This window comes from Gorilla gorilla, chromosome 6 (genome assembly GCF_029281585.2).
Source record: "Gorilla gorilla gorilla isolate KB3781 chromosome 6, NHGRI_mGorGor1-v2.1_pri, whole genome shotgun sequence".
In the NCBI taxonomy this organism is placed as follows: domain Eukaryota; kingdom Metazoa; phylum Chordata; class Mammalia; order Primates; family Hominidae; genus Gorilla; species Gorilla gorilla.
The window spans coordinates 76243634-76267438 of NC_073230.2; the positions used below are offsets into that span (position 1 = coordinate 76243634).

The window sequence follows — 23805 nt, forward strand, 5'->3', positions numbered from 1 at the left end:
CTTCTGTTGGCTGCCTGCACCAGTGAGTTACCTTTTTTCTTGGTTTATTGGGATGTTACTATCAGTGTGGGTCAAGTTCACAGATCAAAAGTGCTGTCATTGGGAAAGCTATTAAAAATGCATAGAAAAGCTTATATGATATGAGACTGGGTTAATTAGAAGTGTTTATGTAGAGGTGTCATATCTGGATTTTTGTGGTCTTACCTTATTAAGGAGGTTATAGTTGCATGAATGAGTAATAATATTAGTTTCCTGTGGAGGAAAGAGTAGTAAAATGGGAATCAGTAGACCGACCTCCTTTCCTTCTTCCCCCTCCCCGCTTCACCTCTATATTTATGAGAGGCCTTTTATGTGACCGTTCTGGCAATGCAGAGAAACACAGGAAACTATATCTGCTTCAAGGAACCGTCAGTCTGGTGCACTAGAGAAATATATATATGTTTGTATTTTAATATCTATGTCTATATTTTAATTAGGGTAGATTATATTAATGTGATTTCATTATAGATTTAAATTTATCTTGCTATTTTCTATTCCATCTGCTTTTTGATTTCCCTCTTCCTGTTTTTCTATGTTCTTTCAAATTAATTCATTTTTTAAAAATGACTCTATTTTATATTTTGTTTGCTTACTAGCAATAACATTTTCGCTAATAGTTGCTCAAGGTTTTACACTATACCTCTTTTTTTTTTTTTGAGACAGAGTCTCTCTCACCCAGTCTGGAGTGCAGTGGCATAATCTTGGCTCACTGCAACCTCTGCCTGCTGGGTTCAAGTGATTCTCCTGCTTCAGCCTCCTGAGCAGCTGGGACTAGAGACATATGCCACCATGTTCAGCTAATTTTTTCACCATGTTGGCCATGCTGGTCTTGAACTCCTGGCCTCAAGTGATCTGCCACCTCAGCCTCCCAAAGTTCTGGGATTACAGGTGTGAGCCACTGCACCTGGCCTACACCATACTACTTTATCATTTCATAGTATATCTTTGAGTGATGTTATCTCACTCAATGTGTAGAAGAACCTTACAGTACTATACTTCCATTATTTCTTTCCTAACCCATATGTAATTTTTATCACACATTTTACTTTTACTTTTGTTTTTTGGTTGAGTCGGGTCTTGCTCTTTTGCTTAGGCTGGAGTGCGGTGGTATGATCATGGCTCACTGTAGCCTTGAACTCCTGGGCTCAAGGAATCCTCCTGCCTCATCCCCCTGAATAGCTGAGACTACAGGTGTAAGCCACCACACTGAGTGTTTTACGTATGTTCTAAAGCCTACACTTTATTATTATTTTTTTCTTCAACAAAAATATCTGTTTTTATATCTAACCCAATCAAAACATCTATTATGTACTAAAGATTTATATACTTAGAATCTTAGAATCTCAAATATTTACTTATGTAGTTACCATTTTCAGTACTCATGTAGTTACCATGTTCTATTCATGTAGATCTGTGTTCCGTCTGGTATCCTTTTCCATCTGCCTGAAGGACTGTTTTTGTTTTTTGTTTTTTTTTTCTAATTTAAACTTACCTGTGGCGACCCCAAGGACTTTTTGAACATCTCTTATAGTGCAGGTTTGTTGGTGGTGAATTCTTTCAGCTTTTGTATATCTGAAAATGGCTTTACTTTGCCTTCATTTTCTATCACTGTGTCTTCAAGTTCAGTAATTTTTTGCTGGATATAGAATTGTAGGTTGACAGCTGTTTTTTCTTTCAGTGTTTTACAGATGTTACTCCACTGTCCTCTTACTCACATTGCTTCTGATTAGAGTTCAGCAATCAGTCATCCTTTTGTTTGTTCCTTTAAATAGGATCCTCCTTCTCCCAACCCCCTGCTACTTGGAAGATTTTCTCTTAAGGCTGATTTTGAGCAATTTAATTATAATGTGCCTCAGTTTAGTTTTCTTCATGTTTCTTTTATTTGGGTTTTGTTGAGTGTCTTGGTTTTGTGGATTTATGGTCTTCATGAAATTTGGACAAATTTTGGCCATTATTTCTTCAAATATTCTCCTCCCCACCCACCCACTTGCTTCCTAGAAGACTACAGTTATATATGTAATAATCTGCTTGAATTTGACCCACAACTCACTCATGTTCTATTCATTTAAAAAAAGTTCTTTCTTCTGTCTCAATTTTCATTTTGGTTAGTTTCTATTGCTATGTTTTCAAGTTCAATAATCTTTCTTCTGTAATGTCTCATGTTCTGTTAATCCTATGTAATATGTTTTTCAACTTAGACATTGTAGTTTTCATTTCTAGAAGTTCAGTTTGGGTCTTTTTATATTTTCCACATCTATTACCTTTTTGAGCCTATAGAATACAGTTATAACTGTTTTAATGTCCTAATCTGCTAATGTCTTTGTCATTTCTGGATCAGCTTTGGTTGATGGATTTTTTCCCTCATTTGTCATGTTTTCCTGTCTGTTTGCATACTTCATATCTTTGATTGGATGTCAGACCTAATTTTACCTTATTAGGTACTGGGTATTTTTATTTTTATTATTTATTTATTTATTTTGAGACGGAGTCTCACTCTGTTGCCCAGGCCGGAGTGCAGTGGCGTGATCTTGGCTCACTGCAACCTCTGCCTCCCGGGTTCAAGCGATTCTCCTGCCTCAAGTGATTCACCTGCCTCAGCCTCCTGAGTAATTGGGTGCCCACTACCACACCTGGCTAATTTTTTGTATTTTTAGTAGAGACGGGGTTTTACCGTGTTAGCCAGGATGGTCTCGATCTCCTGACCTCCTGATCTGCCCACCTTGGCCTCCCAAACTGTTGGGATTACAGGCTTGAGCCACGGTGCCTGGCCTGGATATTTTTATATAAACACTCTTATGAACAGTTTTAAGCTTTTTTTTTTTTTTTTTTTTTTTCCTGGGACAAGGTTAAGTTACTTGGAAATAATATGAGCTTTATATCTTACTTTTATGGCTTCTTAGATGAGACAAGAGCTGGCTCAATATGGGGCTAATTATTCTTCACTGTTGAGGCAAAACACTTCTATTTGTAGTCCACCTAATGACTTGTGCATCTTTAGATTTCTAGTCTGACTGGCAGAAACAGGTACAATTCTCAGCCTGCTGTAAGCATCAGGCATTGCCCCCAGTCCTTCCCTTCCTCTCTCCCTCTTTTCATTTGGGATAGTTTGTTTCTTTTTTTTTTTTTTTTTTTTGAGATGGAGTTTCACTCTTGTTGCCCAGTCTGGGGTGCAGTGGTGTGATTTTGGCTCACCACATTCTCCTCCTCCTGAGTTCAAGCGATTCTCCTGCCTCAGCCTCCCGAGTAGCTGGGATTACATGCATACGCCACCACGCCTGGCTAATTTTTGTATTTTTAGTAGAGACAGGGTTTCACCATGTTGTTCAGACTGTTCTCGAACTCCTGACCTCAGGTGATCCACCCGCCTTGGCCTCCCAAAGTGCCGGGATTTACAGGTGTGAGCCACCATGCCCATCCCATTTGGGATAGTTTCTATCACTGTGTCTTCAAGTTCAGTAATTGTTTCTTCTCTAAATGTCTAGTCTTCCAAAAATGGTTCTTTCCCATCCTTGGGTAGTGTGTCTCTTGTGAATGTGCTGAACAGTACTTGGGCAAATACTTGAGAGAAATCCCCTGTAGACTCTTGGAGTCTCTTTGTAGGTTTCATCTCTCTAGCTTTGAATCCTGCAAACTGTAGCCACCTTTGTCTCCCCAGGCTCTGTTGCATTTTCCAAGCTCAAGAGTCCACTGGGCTTCGCTTGGGTGGTCTCTCTTTGCTACATGGCCTGGAAGGTTTCTAGACAGTAAGCCAAGGTAATGGGAGGGCTCACCTTAATTGTTTCCTATCTCTATGGGATCACCATCTTTTGTTGCCTGATGTCTCATGTTCTGAAATCTGTTGTTTCATATATTTTGTCCATTTTTTGGTATTTCAAGTAGGATTGTAAATCCTCTTTGTTATTCCATCTTGGCTAGAAGCAGAATTCCACACTATTATTTTCAGCAACTGTACACTGTTAGCTTATGTTTGTGCTGTGGTCGACTACAGATCTCTCCATTCTGTAATGTACAGTTTTTTTCTTTACCTAAATGCAAAATTTATAGAAACCTATGTATCTTGGGAGAGAAAAATATAAAGAGTTAATATAATAGAGGATGATTTCTATGATAGTATGAACAGTATAATATGGAATTCCAAGAGAAGAACTAGAATTTCCTCTGGGGATCTTTTAAATGCATATTTGGTATCAGAGATGAGTTACTCAATTGGACTCAGTTCCACCTTGGAGTACATAAGCAGTCCTTTGTTTATTTATATGCAAGATGTTTACATAAATACAGAAGAGGATACAAGACAAAGCCCTGTAAATGTTACCACTGGAGACTTGTAATCCAAATTGACATTGCTCCAATAATCATCACAGTATGAATATGGCTGTTTAACCAGCCACTGATCCACTTATGCTGTCATCCAGACTGTATTTCTCCATTTGCCTTATTTGCCTGCAAGAGTCTTTTTGTGAGAGCGACTCATGATAATTGTGGCTTATTACCTGAAGCCTCATGAGAAATGGTATTGAATGCTTTCTGAAATCAGAATGTACTACTTGTTTGTACTACTAGTTTGTTTAAAAAGGAAATGAGATTACTTTGGCCTGGCTTTTTCCATGCTTTTCATGTCCTATGTAGCTCAAAAATTTGAAATGACAGGTTATAGTGCTACTGAGAATTCACGTTTAAGATGTAGTTCCTAGAATTTGATTTTTCTCTCTTTGGGTCAACATTACTTTGTTTTAATCTCCCACTGACATCTGGTTCTTCATCTTCTTTCAAAGATTACTGATGATAGCTCCCCATTCATTCATTTGAAATATATCATTATTTTTGTTTTATGGCCCAGCATACCGTTCATTTTTATAAATGTTTCACTGGTCCATGAAAAGAATGTAAATTCTGTAGTTGATGAGTGCACGGCTCTGTATGTTTTTGGTCAAGTTTATGTGTTGTGTTGCTTACATCTTTTAGAGCTTTACCGAGTTTTTACCTATGAGATCTGTTAGAGACAGAGAGGTTAAAATCTCCTCGTATAATTTTTGGATTAATTTATGGTTTCTTGATTGGGTGTGGTAGCTCACGCTTGTAATCCCAGCACTTTGGGAGGCGGAGGTAGATGGATCACTTGAGGACAGGAGTTCGAGACCAGCCTGGCCAACATGGTGATACCCCATTCCTACTGAAAATACAAAAAAATTAGCCTGGCAGGGTGAAGCACAACTGTAGTCCCAATTACGCGGGAGTCTGAGGCATGAGAATCTATTAAACCCAGGAGGCAGAGGTTGCAGTGAGCTGAGATCACAACACTGCACTCCTGCCTGGGTGACAGAGCGGGACTGTCTTTAAAAAAAAAAAAAAAAGATCATTTCTTTATGTATTTTGAGTCTATATTATTGGATACATATAGATTTTAAATTGTTTTCTCATCTTGCTGAATTAAATCTTTAATGTTTCCTGCCATGGGTTGGTTGACTGCAATAATTTAGCAAAAAAAAAAAATTTTTTTTTGCTAAATTTTAAAGTCACTTTTTGATATGACGCTTTGGATCAGTCCAACTTTGTGTTCCCTGCTTTTCCACTCAGGTTATCAGTTGATTGGGAGCCACTCGGGGGTGAAGCTTTGCAGGTGGACAAAGGTATTTTTTTTGTTTTTATTCAATATGTCTATTACATGCAACTTTTAAATAGCTATTATTATACACTGTCTGTAAATTTACTATTTAGAGGTATAATTTACATTTAATTTGCACAGATTTTTAAATGATTCTTTAAAATGAGTTCAGCAAATTTTGATAGATGTAGAACCTATATTCACCAACTCCAATTAAGATATAAGTTATTATCCCCACCCCAATGAATTTATTGTGCCCATTTCTAGTCAATAACTCCCTTTCCCTAGGGAATTCTTGTTCTAATTGCTATTACTGTTATTTAGTTTTGCCTTTTTAGAATTTCATATGAGTGGCCAGATGCAGTGGCCCACGCCTGTAATCCTAGCACTTTCGGAGGCCAGGTGGGCGGATCATTTGAGGTCAGGAGTTCGAGACCAGCCTGGCCAAAATGGTGAAACCCCGTTTCTACTAAAAATATCAAAATTAGTCAGGTGTGGTGGTGGGCGTCTGTAATCCCAGCTATTCGGGAGGCTGAGGCAGGAGAATCACTTGAACCCAGGAGGCAGAGGTTTCAGTGAGCCCAGATCTTGCCACTGCACTCCAGCCTGGGTGATAAGAGTGAGACTCCATCTCAAAAAAAAAAAAAAAAAAAAAGAATTTCATATGAGTGGAATCATGTAATGTGCAGTCTTTTGCAACTGGCTTCTTAAACTCAACATATTTTTGAGATGCATTTGTGTCGTATCATGTAACATGCATCAGTAGTTCATTCACTTTTATTGCTCAGTAGTATGCCATTGTATGAATATACCAGTTTTTAAAGATCTGTAAATAGACATTTGGTCTGTTTTTAATTTTTGGCTATTATGAAAAAAAGTACTATGAGCATTCTTCACAAGACTTTGTGAATGTAAATTTCAGTTTTCCTTGGGTAAATGCCTAGAAGTGCAATTGTTAAGTCATAGAGTAGGTATATATTTAACTTTAGAAGAAACTCCGAAACTGTTGTCAGTGTGGTTGTACTACTTTATACTTGCTCAGCAATTTATGAAAGTTCCATTTGTTGCACATTCTCACCATCATGTGGTATTGTCTTTTAATTTTAGGCATTTTCATGGTTGTGAAATGGTTGTGAAGTGGTACCTCATTGTGTTTTTTCTTTTCTTTTTTTTTTTTTTTGAGATGGAGTCTCGCTCTGTTGCCATCCTGGAGTACAGTGGCATGATCTTGGCTCACTGCAACCTCCGCCTCCTGGGTTCAAGTGATTCTCCTGCCTCAGCCTCCCGAGTAGCTGGGACTACAGGCATGCACCACCACGCCCAGCTAATTTTTCTATTTTTAGTAGAGATGGGGTTTCACCATGTTAGCCAGGATGGTCTTGATCTCTTGACCTCGTGATCTGCCCACCTTGGCCTCCCAAAGTGCTGGGATTACAGGTTTGAGCCACCATGCCTGGCCCTCATTGTGGTTTTAATTTACATTGTGCTGGTGATGGTTGATGATTGGGAACATTTTTTTTGTTTTTTTTTTTTTCGAGACAGTCTCGCTGTCTCACCCAGGCTGGAGTGCAGTGGTGCAATCTTGGATCACTGCACCTCTCGGGTTCAAGTGATTATCATGTCTCAGTCTCCTGAGTAAGTGGGATTACAAGCATGTGCCAACACGCCCAGCTAAGTTTTGAATTTGTGTATTTTTAGTTGAGACGGGGTTTCACTATGTTGGCCAGGCTGGTCTCAAACTCCTGACCTCAAGTGATCTATGCGCCTCAGCCTCCCAAAGTGCTGGGATTATAGGCGTGAGCCACCATGCCCAGCCAAGAACATCTTGTGTTGTGCGTATTGGCTGTTTATAGTTGTGAAATGTCTGTTCACATCTTTGTTCAAACTTGGTTGTTTGACTCTATATTATTGATTTCTAGAAGTTTTTTATATGTTGTGGATGTGAATCTTTTGTTGAATGTGCATTGTGAATATTTCTCTAGACTGTGGCTTTTCTATTTCCATAAAGGTATCTTTTGAAAATTTTAATTTGGATACAGTTCACTATATCATATTTTTCTTTTATGGTTAGTGTTTTTTGTATTTTAAGACATTTCTGCCAACCGCAAGGTCACAAAGATATTTTAGATTTTCTTCTAGAAGCTTCGTCGGCTCACTGCAAGCTCCGCCTCCCGGGTTCACGCCGTTCTCCTGCCTCAGCCTCCCGAATAGCCGGGACTACAGGCACCCGCCACCATGCCCGGCTAATTTTTTGTATTTTTAGTAGAGACAGGGTTTCACCGTGTTAGCCAGGATGGTCTCAATCTCCTGACCTCGTGATCTACCCGCCTCAGCCTCCCAAAGTGCTGAGGTTACAGGCGTAGGCCACTGCGCCTGGCCTACAGGTTTGATTTTTGTCTGTCGTTTTTCTTTAGGTGAAAATGACAAATTCAGTTTCTTTTTTCACTGCCATAGCAGGTATTTAGTTTTGATACAGAAGTTATATAAACATATTGTCCCCAAACTTCAATGTCTGTATTCCTAGAGCGGTGGCAGGAGCTCTTCGGGAGGTCAGTGGCCGAGGGGGCGGACAGAGTTGCTTGGGCAGATTCCTCCTAAGCAACCTGTGTGGAAGAAGCCATTTTTAAAAATTGTTTATTTTTTTGAGGTAGGGTCTTGCCCTGTCATCCAGGCTATAGTGTAGTGGTGCAATTTTGGCTCACTGCAGCCTCCCACCTCCTGGGCTGAAGCGATCCTCCCTCCTCAGCCTCCCAAGTGGTGTGCCACCATGCCTGGCAAAAGTTTTTTTTTTTGTATTTTTTGTAGAGACAGGGTTTCATCATGTTGCCCATGCTGGTTTTGAACTCTTGGACTCAGGTGATCTGCCTGCCTTGGCCTCTGAAAGTGCTGGGATTATAGTCATGAGCCACTGTGCCTGGCCCCATATGTAGTTTTAACTTTTATGTTTGGGCCTGTGATTCGTCTTGAATCAATTTTTATGAATGGCGTGAGGTAAAGGTTAAGGTTTATCCCACCTCTGCCAATATGGATATCCAGTTGTTTTGGCACCATTTGTTGAAGACTTTTGTCAACCTGAATAACAAACAGAGAGGGGCTCTCTAGAAGAAAATGATGGTTATTTTGGAATAGAGCATTGCAATGGGAATATGCAAGCCACAGTAAACTGTGTTTTTGGGGAGGTACAGGAAGACAAAGTATACTTTTTAATGTTTTGTGAGTTAGTATAAGTCAATGAAGACAAAGTTTTTTTTGAGACAGGGTCTCGCTCTATCACCCAGGCTGGAGTGCAGTGGTGTGATCTCAGCTTACTGCAGGCTCTGCCTCCCAGGTTCACACCATTCTCCTGCCTCAGCCTCCTGAGTAGCTGGGACTGCAGGTGCCCGCCACCACTCCCGGCTAAGTTTTTTTTTGTATTTTTAGTAGAGATGGGGTTTCACCTTGTTAGCCAGGATGGTCTCGATCTCCTGACCTCGTGATCCACCTACCTTGGTCTCCCAAAGTGCTGGGATTACAGGCGTGAGCCACCGTGCCTGGCCAAAGACAAAGACTTTTAAAGGAAAAATTGAGGAGGATTATGTAATTGTTTTGAAATAATTATCATTGGCTGCAAAGGTCAATAACAAGGGTGACGGCAGTCTGAGGGTAGGCTGGCAGTTGCTGGGCAGATGACGTTGGCAGAGAAGCATTTTTTTGTATAAGGTCGTGGTAGCCTTTGTGCAAGGTTGTGGTTTTTGTAGAGTCTTTTTCATTACCAGGCATACAAGATAACTCTCCTCATGGTCTTCCCTGCTTCTGTTTTTCTTAACATTAGTGATTCCATTCTGATTTTGACAACTTTTACATTTCTTCATTTTGATCAAGATCTTTCTCAGAAAGCATGACTGATCATTCATCCTGTAGTTATTTTTATTTATTTATTTTTTTGAGACAAAGTGTTTCTCTGTCACCCAGGCTGGAGTGCAGTGGTGTGATCTCGGCTCCCTGCAACCTCCGTCCCCTGGGTTCAAGCAATTCTCCTGCCTCAGCCTCCTGAGTAGCTGGGATTACAGGTATGCACCACCACGCCTGGGTAATTTTTGTATTTTTAGTAGAGACAGGGTTTCACCATGTTGGCCAGGCTGGTCTCGAACTCTTGATCTCAAGTGATCTACCTGCCTTGGCCTCCCAAAGTTGTGGGATTACAGGTGTGAGCCACCACGCCCGGCCCTGTAGTTATGTTTTTTTTGAGACTGAATCTCACTCTGTCGCCCAGGCTGGAGTACAGTGGCGTGATCTTGGCTTGCGGCAACCTCTGCCTTCCGGGTTCAAGTGATTCTCCTGCCTCAGCCTCTGGAGTAGCTGGGATTACAGGCAATTGCCACCACTCCCAACTAATTTTTATATTTTCAGTAGAGACGGGGTTTTGCCACGTTAGCCAGGCTGGTCTCGAACTCCTGACCTCAAGTGATCCGTCCGCCTTGGCCTCCCAAAGGTGGGATTATAGGCATGAGCCACCTTGCCTGGTCCAGATTCAAAGTTTAGAAAGGGAAAATAAAAGGTAAACTTAATATGACAATGTCAGTTTGCATAATGGCTTTGAGTTGTGAATCTAGGCTTAAAGAAAACCAATTGAATAAGTTAAATCACCATAGGGAATTAGATGAGACCTGCTGTAACCTTATGAGCTGTTTTGTTTTGTGTATATGGGTTTCAGCTTTCCCAGAGGAATTTATCCATGTACAGCTTGTAATATTAGAAACAGCACAGACATTTTCTTATTTAATGAATCGATACAAAAGTATTTCTTAAGTTAGGTTTTGTTTACTTACCAGCAGAGGCTATTGATTATAAAATTTCAATTACACTGTTAGTCTGCCAAGTGAGAAAAGTAGCATTAAGAGGAGTAAAAGTCTCATTATGATATGAAGTTCTTATTCCAACCTCTTGGAGAAAGCTGTTTACAGTGTGAAAATAGCAACTTTTTCTTCTGGTTTGTAGTTTGAATATCTTTGGTCATGACATTGGGCAGTTGGGCGAACCTTTTTTGTGGTTTATAAATCAGACATGAGGCTTGTTTCTTAAAATTTATCCAGTTTCAGCTGGGCACCAGTTGTTCACACCTGAAATCCCAGCACTTTTGGAGGCCAAGGCTGGCAGATCACTTGAGGTCAGGAGTTCAAGACTAGCCTGGCCAACAATGTGAAACCGCGTCTCTACTAAAAATACAAAAGTTAGATGGGTGTGGTGGTGTGTGCCTGTAGTCTCAGCTACTCGGGAGGCTGAGGCACGAGAATCATTTGAACCCGGGAGGTGGAGGTTGCAGTGAATCATGATCGCACCACTGCACTCCAGCCTGGTCGAGAGAGTGAGACTCCATCTCAAAAAAAAAAAATTATCTAGTTTCAGCTAATAAAGCTTTTTAAGCCAGCTGGAGAATTGTGACCAAGTATTGGAGGAAATTAGAAGAATTCAGAATCTAGTCCAGTCTACATGTAGATAACAAGAACTTTAAAACAATGCACGGGGCTACAAACCATAATGAGAATAGGTATATTACAGTTTTTCTATAGAGACATAACTTTTTCTTCCCACATTGATCACACAGGAATCTCAGATTTAAAAACCTCCTGAGCTAGGAAGCCAAACCAGGGCAGATTTTAGATCTTACGTATAATCTTAAGGATCTTTGGCCTTCCAGGAAGTGACCATTTTTACTGACTCACTGGAAGTCTGGGAACTCTGGAAGCCAGGCATTCAATGCACATTTTCAAATAAGACATTTCAGCCAAAGCCTTGGTGGTATATAACTGATGTTTATATTTCTAATTGTATCCTACTTGAGAGCAGATTTTTACTGAATTTATATAAATAAAAATAAGAATACTAATGGTTGGTGAATTTTGGGAGGAATCCAATAGGGAGGAAAAGCAAATGGTTCCATCTTTGTTCACAAAAGTATGCTTTACCAAATTGTTGTATACTATAGATAGCTTATGCGAGAAAAATGTCTTAAATCTGTAAGACAAAATATTTTAAGTAAGGAACCAAAAATGAAAAGTCACAAACACATTGTCATCATCAATTACTTAATTTGAAGTCATTAAATTTTAGTTTTGCTTGATCTTGATTAGCAGTTTTATGGAGTCAGACGCAGTACCGTTGTACTATGAGGTTGGCCATTAACAGTTTTATGCACCAATCAGTTTTTTTAATATATTAGAGTTCTGGAAGTTGTCATTTAGTCCATTGATCTTAAAATTATCAGAAATGTGTTCAAGAGTATTTGTTGGGCTGGGTGCGGTGGCTCACCCCTGTAATTCCAGCACTTCGGGAGGCTGAGGTGGGTGGATCATGAGGTTAGGAGTTTGAGACCAGCCTGGCCAATATGGTGAAACCCTGTCTCTACTAAAAATACAAAAATTAGCTGGGCGTGGTGGTGGGCACCTGTAGTCGCAGCTACTCAGGAGGCTGAGGCAAAAGAATCACTCAAACCCGGGAGGTGGAGGTTGCAGTGAGCCGAGATTGCACCACTGCACTCCAGTCTGGGCAGCAGAGACTCTGTCTTAAAAGAAAAAAAAAAAGTACTTGTTGAAGTCATTTCCATAAAAAGCAGTTTTGGAATGTAGCTGATTGCAGATGTTTTCTGCAATTACCCAGATGTAGCCCATCTGCAATCACCCAGATGTCACCCAGATATAGCCTGGGTGACAGAGCAAGACTCTCTCTCAAAAAAAAAAAAAAAAAAAAAAGAAAAGAAAACACAAGTCATCAGTATCAGGAATGAAACAATATTATTACAGGTCCTGCAGCGATTGAAAGGATGATAAGGGAGTGCTGCAAGCAATTTTATGTTAATAAATTTGGCAACTTAGGTGAAATACATCTATTCCTCAAAAACCGTAACTTATTAAAACTCAACCAAAATATATAATCGGAATAATCCTGTAATCATTGAAGAAACTGATTTTGTAATTAAAAGCCTCCCCAAAGTGATATCCTAGTTTTCAATGGTTTTCCTGAAGAATTCTACCAAATATTTAATGAAGAATTAATGCCAGTTTTACTTAATATCTTCCCCAAAATACAAGAGGTGGGGAACATTTCTGAACTCATTTAATGAGGCCAATAGTAACCCGATAAAACCTGACAAAGACAATGCACTAAAAGAGAACTAAAGACTAATCTCTCAGGAATTTAGATGTAGAAATCCTCAACAAGATATGAGCAAATAGAATTCAGCCAAGTATAGAAAGAATTATATGCCATAAGCAAGTGGAATTTTTCCCAGGTATGTAAGGCAGGTTCAACATTTAAAAACCAAAGCAATCCACCATATCAAACATGCTAAGAAGAAAAAAATCAGTCAGTCATATCAATTGATTCTGAAAAAGCATTTGGCAGAGTCTAACCCTTCATCATTAAAAACTCTTAGCAAGTTAGAAATAGAGGAATATTAACCTAATGAAGAGTATCTACAAAATTCCTGCAGCTAACATCATACCTAATATGAGAGAGTAAATGCTTTTCCCATTAGATTGGGAACAAGACAAGTATGTCTGTGTTCACCACTTCTGTTTTACATAGTATTGTAAATTCTAGCCACTGGAATTAGTCAAGAAAAAGAAAATGCATACAGGTTGCAAAGGCAGAAATAAAGCTGTCTTTTTTTGCAGGTGACATGATTGTTATGTAGAAAATCTCAAGGAAATGACAAAAAAATAAATTTCCTAGAACTTGAGTTCAGCAAGGTTACAGGATACAATATCAAAGCACAAAAATCAGTTGTATTCTGTAATTTTTTTTTGAGGCGGAGTCTCGCTCTGTCACCCAGGCTGGAGTGCAGTGGCATGATCTTGGCTCACTGCAAGTTCTGCCTTCCAGGTTCCCATCATTCTCCTGCCTCAGCCTCCCGAGTAGCTGGGACTACAGGTGCCCGCCACCAAGCCCAGCTAATTTTTGTATTTTTAGTAGAGGCGGGGTTTCACCATGTTAGCCAGGATGGTCTTGATCTCCTGACCTTGTGATCCGCCCGCCTCGGCCTCCCAAAGTGCTGGATTACAGGCGTGAGCCACTGTGCCTGGCTGTATTCTGTGTATTAACAATGAACATATGAAAACCAAAACTAAAAAGTTCATTTACAGTCACTCCAACGAAAGTAATATGCTTCGATTTACATTTAACAAAACATACACAGGACTGGATGCTGAAAATTTTTAAAATGCTGATAAAAAATAAATGAAAATCTAAACAAATAGATATACCATGTTCATGGATTAGAAAACTCAGTATAATAAACTGTCAATTCTCCCCAAATTGATTCTGTAGGTTGAATGAAGTTCTTACAAAAATACCAATAAGATTTTTGTAGAAATAGGCAAACTTATTCAAGACTTGAAAGACACAGGCCCTAGAATAGCTTAAACAATGTTGACAAAGAAGACAGAAATGGGAAGAATAGTTCACTCTGATCTTTTAGCTTACTATATTGTCGCAGTTATCAAGACAGTGTGGTACTACTGGTAGAGAGATAGACATATAAATCAAGGGAAAGACTAGAGATCTCAGAAATAGACTCACAAAATATGTTTAACTGGTTTTTTACAAAAATGCAAAAGCAGTTCTGTATTAGTCCGTTTTCATGCTGCTGATAAAGACATACCCAAGACTGGGAAGAAAAAGAGGTTCAATTGGACTTATAGTTTCACATGGCTGGGGAGGCCTCAGAATCATGGCAGGAGGCAAAAGGCACTTTTTACATGGTGGTGGCAAGAGAAAATGAAGAAGCAAAAGTGGAAACCCCTGATAAACCCATCGGATCTTGTGAGACTTATTCACTATCACAAAAATAGTACAGGAAAGACTGACCCCTGTGATTCAATTCCTCCCTGGGTCTCTCCCACAACACGTGGGAATTCTGGGAGATAAATTCAAGTTGAGATTTGAGTGGGGACACAGCCAAACCATATCAAGTTCCATGGTGAAATTTTCAACAAATGCTGCTGGAGCAATTAGATAACCATAGGCCAAAACGAACAGAAAAAAATAAAAGACCCAAATACTGCTCCCTGCAACAAATTCCAAAAAAGAGTGTCTTAAACTTCACACCTTATATAAAAATTAATTCAAAATGGATCACAGACTTAAACATTTGGAGACATTATTTTTTAAAACGAAAAACATTCCGTCCTCTTCTCACATGCTTCTATGCCTGTGTCTTACAGAGTCCTTTTGAAAAATCCTTTTAGTCCTTCAGTATTGGATTTGGACTGCACACCTCTGGGAAGCTCTCACTGGTCCTTTGGCGAAGCTACCTTGGTTGCTTTTCCATCTTATGGGCTCTAGTCCTTACATGATCTGTCGTCTGTGCACATGCAGAGAGATCTCTGGTCTCTCTTCCTGTTCTTATAAGGACGGTAGTTCTGTCAGATTTGGGTCCCATTCACGTGACCTCACTTAACCTTAAATACCTCATTAAAGAGCCTATATCCACATGCCGTTGCATTGCATTGAAGTTTAGAACTTCAACCTGAATGGGACTGGGGAGCACAGGGCAGTTCAGAACAAAGTGTATTAACTTCTTAATCAATAGTGATTGAAGTGTACAGTTCTTCAGCTTTGTTTCTCTAGTGGCATGAGATTTTGTGGAAATTACTCTGTGACTCTGGCATTTGTTGGACGTTTCGGTTTTCAGTGCTATTTACAAGATTTGAATGTTTTGTTTGCTGCCTTGTACATTTTATTAGGAACTTGGAAGAGGTTTGTAGGCACAGGTTTTCCCTTCACGCCTTTTTTTCAAATGCAGTACTAATATGGACAGGGAAACTTTTTTTTTTTTAATTAAAACAAAAAATAGTTAAAAGGCTTCACGGTCAACTGACAGTAAATAAGCTAGCAGACATTTATGTAATGTTCTTTCATTGTGGACAGGCTTATATTAATAACAGTACTTTGGGAGGTCGAGGTGGGTGGATCACTTGAGGTCAGGAGTTCAAGACCAGCCTGACCAATATGGTAAAACCCTGTATCTACAAAAAATACAAATACTAGCTGGGCGTGGTGCCGCATGCCTATAATCCCACCTACTTGGGAGGCTGAGGCAGGAGAACCGCTTGAACTGGGAGGCGGAGGGTGCAGTGAGTTGAGATCACACTACTGCACTCCAGCCTAGGTGACAGAGTGAGACTACACACACACACACACACACACACCCCTATACACGTGTAAAGGCTACTCATTCATGTCTCTGCTTTCCTTCTCCTTGTTCGTTGTTGGTATTGTTAATTCCGTATTATTTCAGTCACTTGGCCTCAAAATCAGTTATTTTGGATGACTTCCTCTGTTTTGCTCCTCAGTGGGGAATGACATTGATTTCACTTCTTTAGTACCCTACCTGTCCCACTGATCTTAGGAGGAAGTCATCATTACCTGTCTCACATAACCTCCTCCCAGGCTTCACTGCTTTCACTTGTACTGAAATCAAGCTCATTTTACCCAGAGCTCTGGACAGATCTGATTTTACCTTTTAAAGCTTGATATTATCTTGATTCCAACCCTGGTTGATCTAGACATTTTTTTAGATTACCTTCTTACTACATGTACCAACTTATATGACTCGTGATATTTGTTTTTATCCCTTGCATCATCAAATAGTGATCTTTTTGGAAATGGGAATAATGTATTTCTTGTATACCTGCTGCTTGCTTCCACAATGTCTCAAATATGTATGCTCCAGGGCTGGGCACAGTGGTTTGCTCACAACTGTAATCTTAGCATTTGGAGAGGCTGAGGTGGGAGGATCGCTTGAGACCAGGAGTTCAAGACCAGCCTGGGCAACATAGTGAGACCTCATCTCTACAAAAAATTAAAAAATAGCCAGGCATGGTGGCTCACACCCATAGTCCCAGCTACTTGAGAGTCTGAGGCAGGAAGATTGCTTGAACCCAGGAGTTGGAGGTTGCAGTGAGCTATGATTGCACCACTGCACTCCAGCCTGAGGAACAGAGCAAGACCCTGTCTCAAAACAAAACAAAGGAACAACACTCCAGGATGCATTCCCTTACCCATCCTTCTTTATTCAGAGCAGGGATACGCTTGCATAGGCAGACAGCACCCATTTTTTAGGAGTCTGTTTTATCTGTTTCCTAGCATTATATATTATTGTATTAATGTTATTTGAAGGAGTCTGATGGATTTGAAAATGAAAGCATTAGTGGTTCTCCCTGTAGAGTTTTCAGAGTTAATGAATCATAGGTTTATTTCACTGGGCTTTAGTAAAAACCCAAAGCACTGCCAAAACACTAAAATGCTCTGATGCGAATTTCCTGCGTCATGCAGTTACCAGTAGGAGTATTCATGGTTACGAAACACATGGTTTCTCTTGAAAATGATGCCTTGGTGGTTTGTTTCTGTGCTTTGACGATTTTATTCAAATTGTGATTTGTTTACTTGTCATAGTCCATGCTCCGAGGGAGAGGAGGTTGTTACAAACACACATTCTATGGAATTGAGAGCCATCGCTGCATGGAAACCACCCCGAGCTTGGCGTGTGCTAATAAATGTGTCTTCTGTTGGCGGTAAGTAAAAATGAAAGGTCATGGTGATCGAATATGTAATGAGCTGTGGTAATCAATCTGCCCAGCTCACACTCAGACTTACCTAAGAGCTCTGCTGTCTTGATGATTAATCTTTTCAACTGTGAATGTTAGTGTATAAAAATTTTGTAGACAAATATTTTTGTTTCTCTTGGACAAACACTGTGAGGAATTGCTGGATTTGTAAACATCCATTTGGACAGTTTGTCTTTTTTAACTCGTGAGTTTAGTTTGTCTTATTTATAGTGATTATCGATAAATAGTGATACATTAGTGATAAAAGTTTATTTTTATTCTATCCTTTTGTGCTTTCTGTTTATCTTGCTCTCCTACATTGTTTTCTTTTTTTTCTATCTATGACTAATTTTATGCTAAGGTATCAGCTTGGGTGTCTTTTTATTGGAGGCTTTTCAGTTTATCTTGCTGGAAATACAAGCAGTGAATGTTGTTTTTCAGCTGGTTACAGCCCATTGTATGCAGAATTGAGTCTTTTACAACAATTGGGAATAGTTTAAGTGAAAGAAAATGGCTAAATTGCACAATTCTGTCTCTCTCTTTTTGGGGGCGGTGGTGCTTGCTACTAACCCATTTCTTTTTCTTTTGTTTTTTTTTTTTTGAGATGGAGTTTCGCTCTTGTTGCCCAGGGTGGAGGGCAATGGCGTCATCTCGGCTCACTGCAACCTCTGCCTCCCAGGTTCAAGTGATTCTCCTGTCTCAGCCTCCCAAGTAGCTGGGACTACAGGTGCGCACCACCATGCCCAGCTAATTTTTGTATTTTTAGTAGAGATGGGGTTTCACCATGTTGGCCAGGCTGATTTTGAACTCCTGACCTCAGGTGATCCGCCCGCCTTGGCCTCCCCAAGTGCTGGGATTACAGGCGTGAGCCACCGCACCCAGCCTACTCACCCATTTCTTTCCTTCACTTACAACTGCTTACTCTTCAACTCCTAGTTCTCTATGCCAACTCACATCTCCATAGCAGCTCATGTTGTTGTGGTCACTAATGACTTCCTTACTATCAGATCTAATAGAAGCTACTTAATTCTTATCCTAGTTGAACTCCAGTGAAGCATGCTAGGAAAGAAGGGGGAGGCCACTCCTTCTGTTGGATTCAGAGATACCAGTCTCTTCTAGTACCCCACCCACCCTTGTCAGTTTCTTTTCAGTTTCCCCTGTTAGCTCTTCTTTCTGCTTCTGTCCTTCAGCTGTCTTTTATGACTCTGTGTTATGATGGTAGGAGAAGTAAACCATTTCCGTGGCTTCATTTACCTGTAGTTTGACACCTTTAAATACTTTATCTCCAGTCTCAGTCTCTTTTCTGAGTTTTCCTTCTCCATTTCCAATTTCCTGTTGCATATCTTCTCTTGGATCATCTGCAGTCATTTCAAGCTTAATGTATTTATCATGGAATTTATTAGGCTTGTGTTAACTTGTTCTGTTTTGGGTAATGGCACTATTAGCCATCTAATGGCCCAGACTGGACATTTCTTGTCTTTTTCTCAAACCTACTGTATCCATTTGCTTATCTAATTCTATTGATTATGTTTCAGATTCTCATTATTTCTTCCTTTAGCAACCAAAATGATTTAATACTTTCTAGTCAATGTCATCTCTTAATTTATCTCCATATTGGCACAAGAGTTATAATTCTTTTTTTTTTCCAGTTATTCCTAAAAATTTTGTTTTGATTATTATAAATGCTTATAATAGCTTGATTTGGGGGTTATTTTGTTATGATTATTTGGGGGTTACAAATAAATTTTAGCAAGTAGACAATGTTACAAATATGAAATCAGATATTAATGGGATTGACTATTTTGAATTGGTAAACTATTTTGAATTGATATTATTTGACTCAATAGCAGTCAAAAACTTTGCCCATAAACAGCTCTGTCCCTCCTCCTTTATGTCATTGTCACAAATGACAACTTTATATACTGTATGCCCATTAACATAGATTTATAATTGCTGTTTTATACATTTGTCTTTTACATCATCAAGAGAAAAAATAGAAGAGTTACAATCCAAAAATACTGGCCGGGTACAGTGGCTTATGCCTGTAATACTAGCATCTTGGGACGCCAAGGTGGGTGGAGCACTTGAGCCCAGGGATTCAAGACCTGTCTGGGTAACATGACGAAACCTTGTCTCTACGAAACATGCAAAAATTAGCCGGGCATGGTGGTGCATGTTTGAGGTCCCAGCTACTCCAGAAGGCTGAGGTGGGGGTGATCATAAGCCTGGGAGGTGGAGGTTGCAATGAGCCTTGATTGTGCCACTGCACTCCAGCCTGGGTGGCAGAGCAAGACCCTGTCTCAAAACAAACAAATGAAAAACAAACACAAACAAAAATCCAAAAATACAACAGTGGTGACTTTTGTATTTACCTATGTATTTTACCTTTATGTTGTTCTTTGTATATTTGTATGATATGGGTCTGTTTAGTGTCCTTTCATTTTTGTCTGAAGGACTCCCTTTAGTATTTATCATAGGGCAGGTCTGTTAGCAGTGAACTCCCTCGGCCTTTATTTATCAGTGTCTTAATGTCTCCTTCAGTTTTGAAGAATTGTTTTGCTAGATATAGAAATCTAGACTGACAGTTTTTTTCTTGTAACATTTTAAATATGCTCTCCCACTGCCTTCTGGCCTCCATGGTTTCTGCTGAGAAATTGGCTGTTAATTTTACTAAGGATCCCTTATATGTGATGAGTGCCTTCTCTCTCACTTCTTTCAAGTTTCTTTCTTTGTCTTATTCTTCCAACAGTTTGATTATAACATATCTTGGTATGGATCTCTTTGTGTTTGTACTACTTAGAGTATGTTGAGCTTCTTAGTTCTGTGAATTCAAGTCTTCTACCAAATTTGGGAATTTTTTAATAATTATTTCTTCACATGTTCTTTCTGTTCCTTCTTATCTCCTTCTGGAACTTTTATTATGCATATGTTGGTATGCTTGATGGTGTCCCCCAGCTCTTTTCAATTTGATGGTGTCCTAAGGCTCTGTTCAATTTTCTTCACACTTTTTTTTTCTACTTAGACAAGATAATTCCAAATTGATTTGTCTTCCGCTTCACTGAGGTTTTTCTTTGGCCTGTTCAAATTTTCTGTTGAAACCCTCTAGTGAAGTCTTCATTTCAGTTATTATTCTTTCACATCTTCTGTTTGGTTCCTTCTTATCATTTGTATCTCTTCATTGATATTCTGGATTTGTTTAGACATTGTTTTCTTGGTTTCCTTCATCTCTTTGTCCATGGTTTCCATTAGCTCTTTGAGCATGTTTAAGATAGTTGGCTTAAAGTATTTTTTTTAGTTGGTCTAATGTCTATGCCTCCTCAGGGAGAGTTTTTCCTAATACATGCTGGGAATGGGCCACACTTGTTTCTTTGCATGGTTTGTATGCAAAGAAATGTTTTGTTGAAAACTGTATATTTTGGCCTGGCACGGTGGCTCATGCCTGTAATTCCAGCACTTTGGGAGGCCGAGGTGGGCAGCTCACGAGATCAGGAGATTGAGACCATCCTGGCTAACACAGTGAAACCCTGTCTCTACTAAAAATAGAAAAAATTAGCCGGGCGTGGTGGTGGGTGCCTGTAGTCCCAGCTACTTGGGAGGCTGAGGCAGGAGAATGGCGTGAACCCGGGAGGTGGAGCTTGCAGTGAGCCGAGATCGCGCCACTGCACTCCAGCCTGGGCAACACAGCAAGACTCCGTCTCAAAAAAAAAAAGAAAACTGCATATTTTGATTATTAGAATGTGTTAACTCTGGAAGTCAGATTTTTCTCACTCTTCAGGGTTTGTTTTTTATTGCTTGCTCTGGGTTTTGTTTGTTTAGTGAGTTTTCTAAACTATACTTGTAAAGATTTTGTTCTTTGTTTTATATTATCTCTGAAGTCTGTGTCTTAAGCTCAGGGGTCAGCTAATGATTTGACAGAGATTTCCTTGAGCTCATGGAGCCAAAGAAAAAAAAATTGGAAAAAAAAAAAAAAAAGCTTCTCCCAGTCTTTGCAGATTGACTCTGTCTTGGAACATTTCTTTCTCTTTTTCTTTTTTCCCTTTGAGACAGGGTCTTGCTCTGTCACCCAGGCTGTAGTACAGTGGTGGAATCTTGGCCCACTGCAACCTCCACTTCCTGGGTTCAAGCAATTCTCATTCCTTAGCCTCCTGAGTAGCTAGGATTACAGGTGTGTGCTACTACACCTGGCTAATTTTTTTTTTCTTTTTTTTTGAGACAGAGTCTCGCTCTGTCACCCAGGCTGGAGTGCAGTGGCACAATCTCAGCTCACTGCAAGCTCCACCTCCTGGGTTCATGCCATTGTCCTGCCTCAGCCTTCTGAGTAGCTGGTATTACAGGCACCCGCCACCACACCCAGCTAATTTTTTGTATTTTTAGTAGAGATGGGGTTTCACTGTGTTAGCCAGACTGGTCTCGAACTCCTGGCCTCAAGTGATCCACCTGCCTTGGCCTTCCAAAGTGCCGGGATTACAGACTTGAGCCACCATACCCGGCCTGGAACACTCTTTTAATGTTTAGCCAGGCCATTTACAACTCTGCCTTAGCCTTTGCTTCTTGCTTGTGCTGAGCCTAAAGATCGGGCAGAGGTGAAAGTTTAGACTCTTCCTAGGCCGCTTCTTATCATGTCTCCTGTCCAGTGTGCCTTTCTAAATCCCAGGAACATGCAGGTGCTTTTCAGTGCTCCAGTTCACCACATTAGCCTTGGTGCCTAGCTCTTCTTCCCAGGCATTCAGCTGTGTATTGTTTACCTCAACTATAATTTTTTTCTTAACAGCAAGTTGTTCATGTACCTACTGAGACCTTTGTTAACCCCTCTACCCACTTTTTTTTTTTTTTTTTTGAGACGGAGTCTCACTCTGTCACCCAGCCTGGAGTGCAATGGGATGATCTTGGCTCACCGCAACCTCCACCTCCCGGGTTCACACCATTCTCCTGCCTCAGCCTCCTGAGTAGCTGGGATTACAGGTGCGTGCCACCATGCCCTGCTAATTTTTTGTATCTTTTACCAGAGACAGGGTTTCACCATGTTGGCCAGGCTGGTCTTGAACTCCTCACCTCGTGATCTGCCCTCCTTGGCCTCCCAAAGTGCTGAGATTACAGGAGTGAGCCACCGCGCCTGACCCCTCTCTACCCACTTTTAAAAAATTCTTATTATACATTTTTTTTTAACGTAAGCAGAGAGAGAACAGTATATTAAACCTCGGTGAACATTTATCGTCATATGGATAATCATATTCCATTTACCTATTTTAATACAAATCCTAGCCATCATATTGTTTTATCTGTATATACTTCAACTGACAGATCATGTAAAATGTAAATAATAAGGTCTGTTAAAAAATGATATAGCCACAATACTATCATCCCATATTAAGCCCTGTCACCTAGGCTGGAGTACAGTGGTGCAATCATAGCTCACTGGTACCTTGAACCCATGGGCTCATGTGATCCTCCTGCCTCAGCCACTTGAGTAACTCTAGCTACAGGCTTGTGCCACAATGCCTATCCAGTTTATTATTATTTTTTTTTATAGAGACAGGGTCTTGCTATGTTTCTCAAGCTGGTCTCAAACTCTTGGCCTCAAGCAGTCCTCTCCTCTTAGCCTCCCAAAGTGCTGAGATTATAGGCGTGGGCTACCATACCATATTCTTTTACGTGTATTTCCTCTTTTAGTTATCTCGAGATGTGGTAAGAACAAACAAAAAACAAAACACTAAAAGTATCTCTTAGGTCATCCTGTTAAATTGGTGGTTCTCAACTGGGGGCAAAATTGCTATTTCTTGTCCCATACGGAGATTTGGAACATTTGACAATGTCTCGAGATATTTTTTATTGTTAGAACCAAGGAGAGTGCTGCTGGTATCTGGTGGGTAGAGGCTGGGGATGTTGCTAAGCATTCCCTAATGCATAGGACAGTGCTCCGCAACAAAGGATTATCTAGTCCAAAATGGCAGTTGTGCTGAGGTTGAAATAACCTGTGTGCCATGGTCTACAGTTACTATTTCAGTGAAGGGTATTGCTGGAACATGGCAGCATTGAAATAGAATGTGACCAGGCCGGGTGCAGTGGCTCATGCCTGTAATCCCAGCACTTTGGGAGGTTGAGGCAGGCGGATCACGAGGTCAGGAGTTCAAGACCAGCCTGGCCAACAGAGGGAAACCCCGTCTCTACTTAAAAAAATACAAAAAATTAGCTGGGCATGGTGGCAGGCGCCTGTAATCCCAGCTACTTGGGAGGCTGAGGCAGGAGAACTGCTTGAACCCAGGAGGTGGAGGTTGCAGTGAGCTATCACGCCACTGCACTCCAGCCTGGGTGACAGTGCGAGACTCCTCAAAAAAAAAAAAAAAAAAAGAAATATGGCCAGGCGTGGTTGCTCACGCCCATAATCCCAGCACTTCGGGAGGCTGAGGCGGGCAGATCACGAGGTCAGGAGATTGAAACCATCCTGGCTAACACGGTGAAACTCCGTCTCCACTAAAAATAGAAAAAATTAGCCGGGCGTGGTGGCGGACGCCTGTAGTCCCAGTAGTCCCAGCTACTCGGGAGGCTGAGGCAGGAGAATGGTGTGAACCCAGGAGG

The 23805-nt window shown here is 40.4% G+C and overlaps 1 protein-coding gene across 6 annotated transcripts in view; it reads left to right on the forward strand.

Annotated features, from left to right (window-relative positions):
- Nucleotides 1-23805, forward strand: part of LOC101126070 (S-adenosyl-L-methionine-dependent tRNA 4-demethylwyosine synthase TYW1) — a 248972-nt gene that overhangs the window by 53905 nt on the left and 171262 nt on the right. For 4 of the 6 annotated variants that reach the window (XM_055346954.2, XM_055346956.2, XM_055346957.1 and 1 more), the window contains 2 exons: nucleotides 5617-5669; nucleotides 17078-17196. In XM_055346954.2, coding sequence (XP_055202929.1) covers nucleotides 5617-5669; nucleotides 17078-17196 — 172 coding nt within the window. Of the gene's footprint in view, nucleotides 1-5616; nucleotides 5670-17077; nucleotides 17197-22074; nucleotides 22192-23805 lie in introns of those variants that run through there. The other 2 variants (XM_063708128.1, XM_063708129.1) reach the window with 2 other exon arrangements.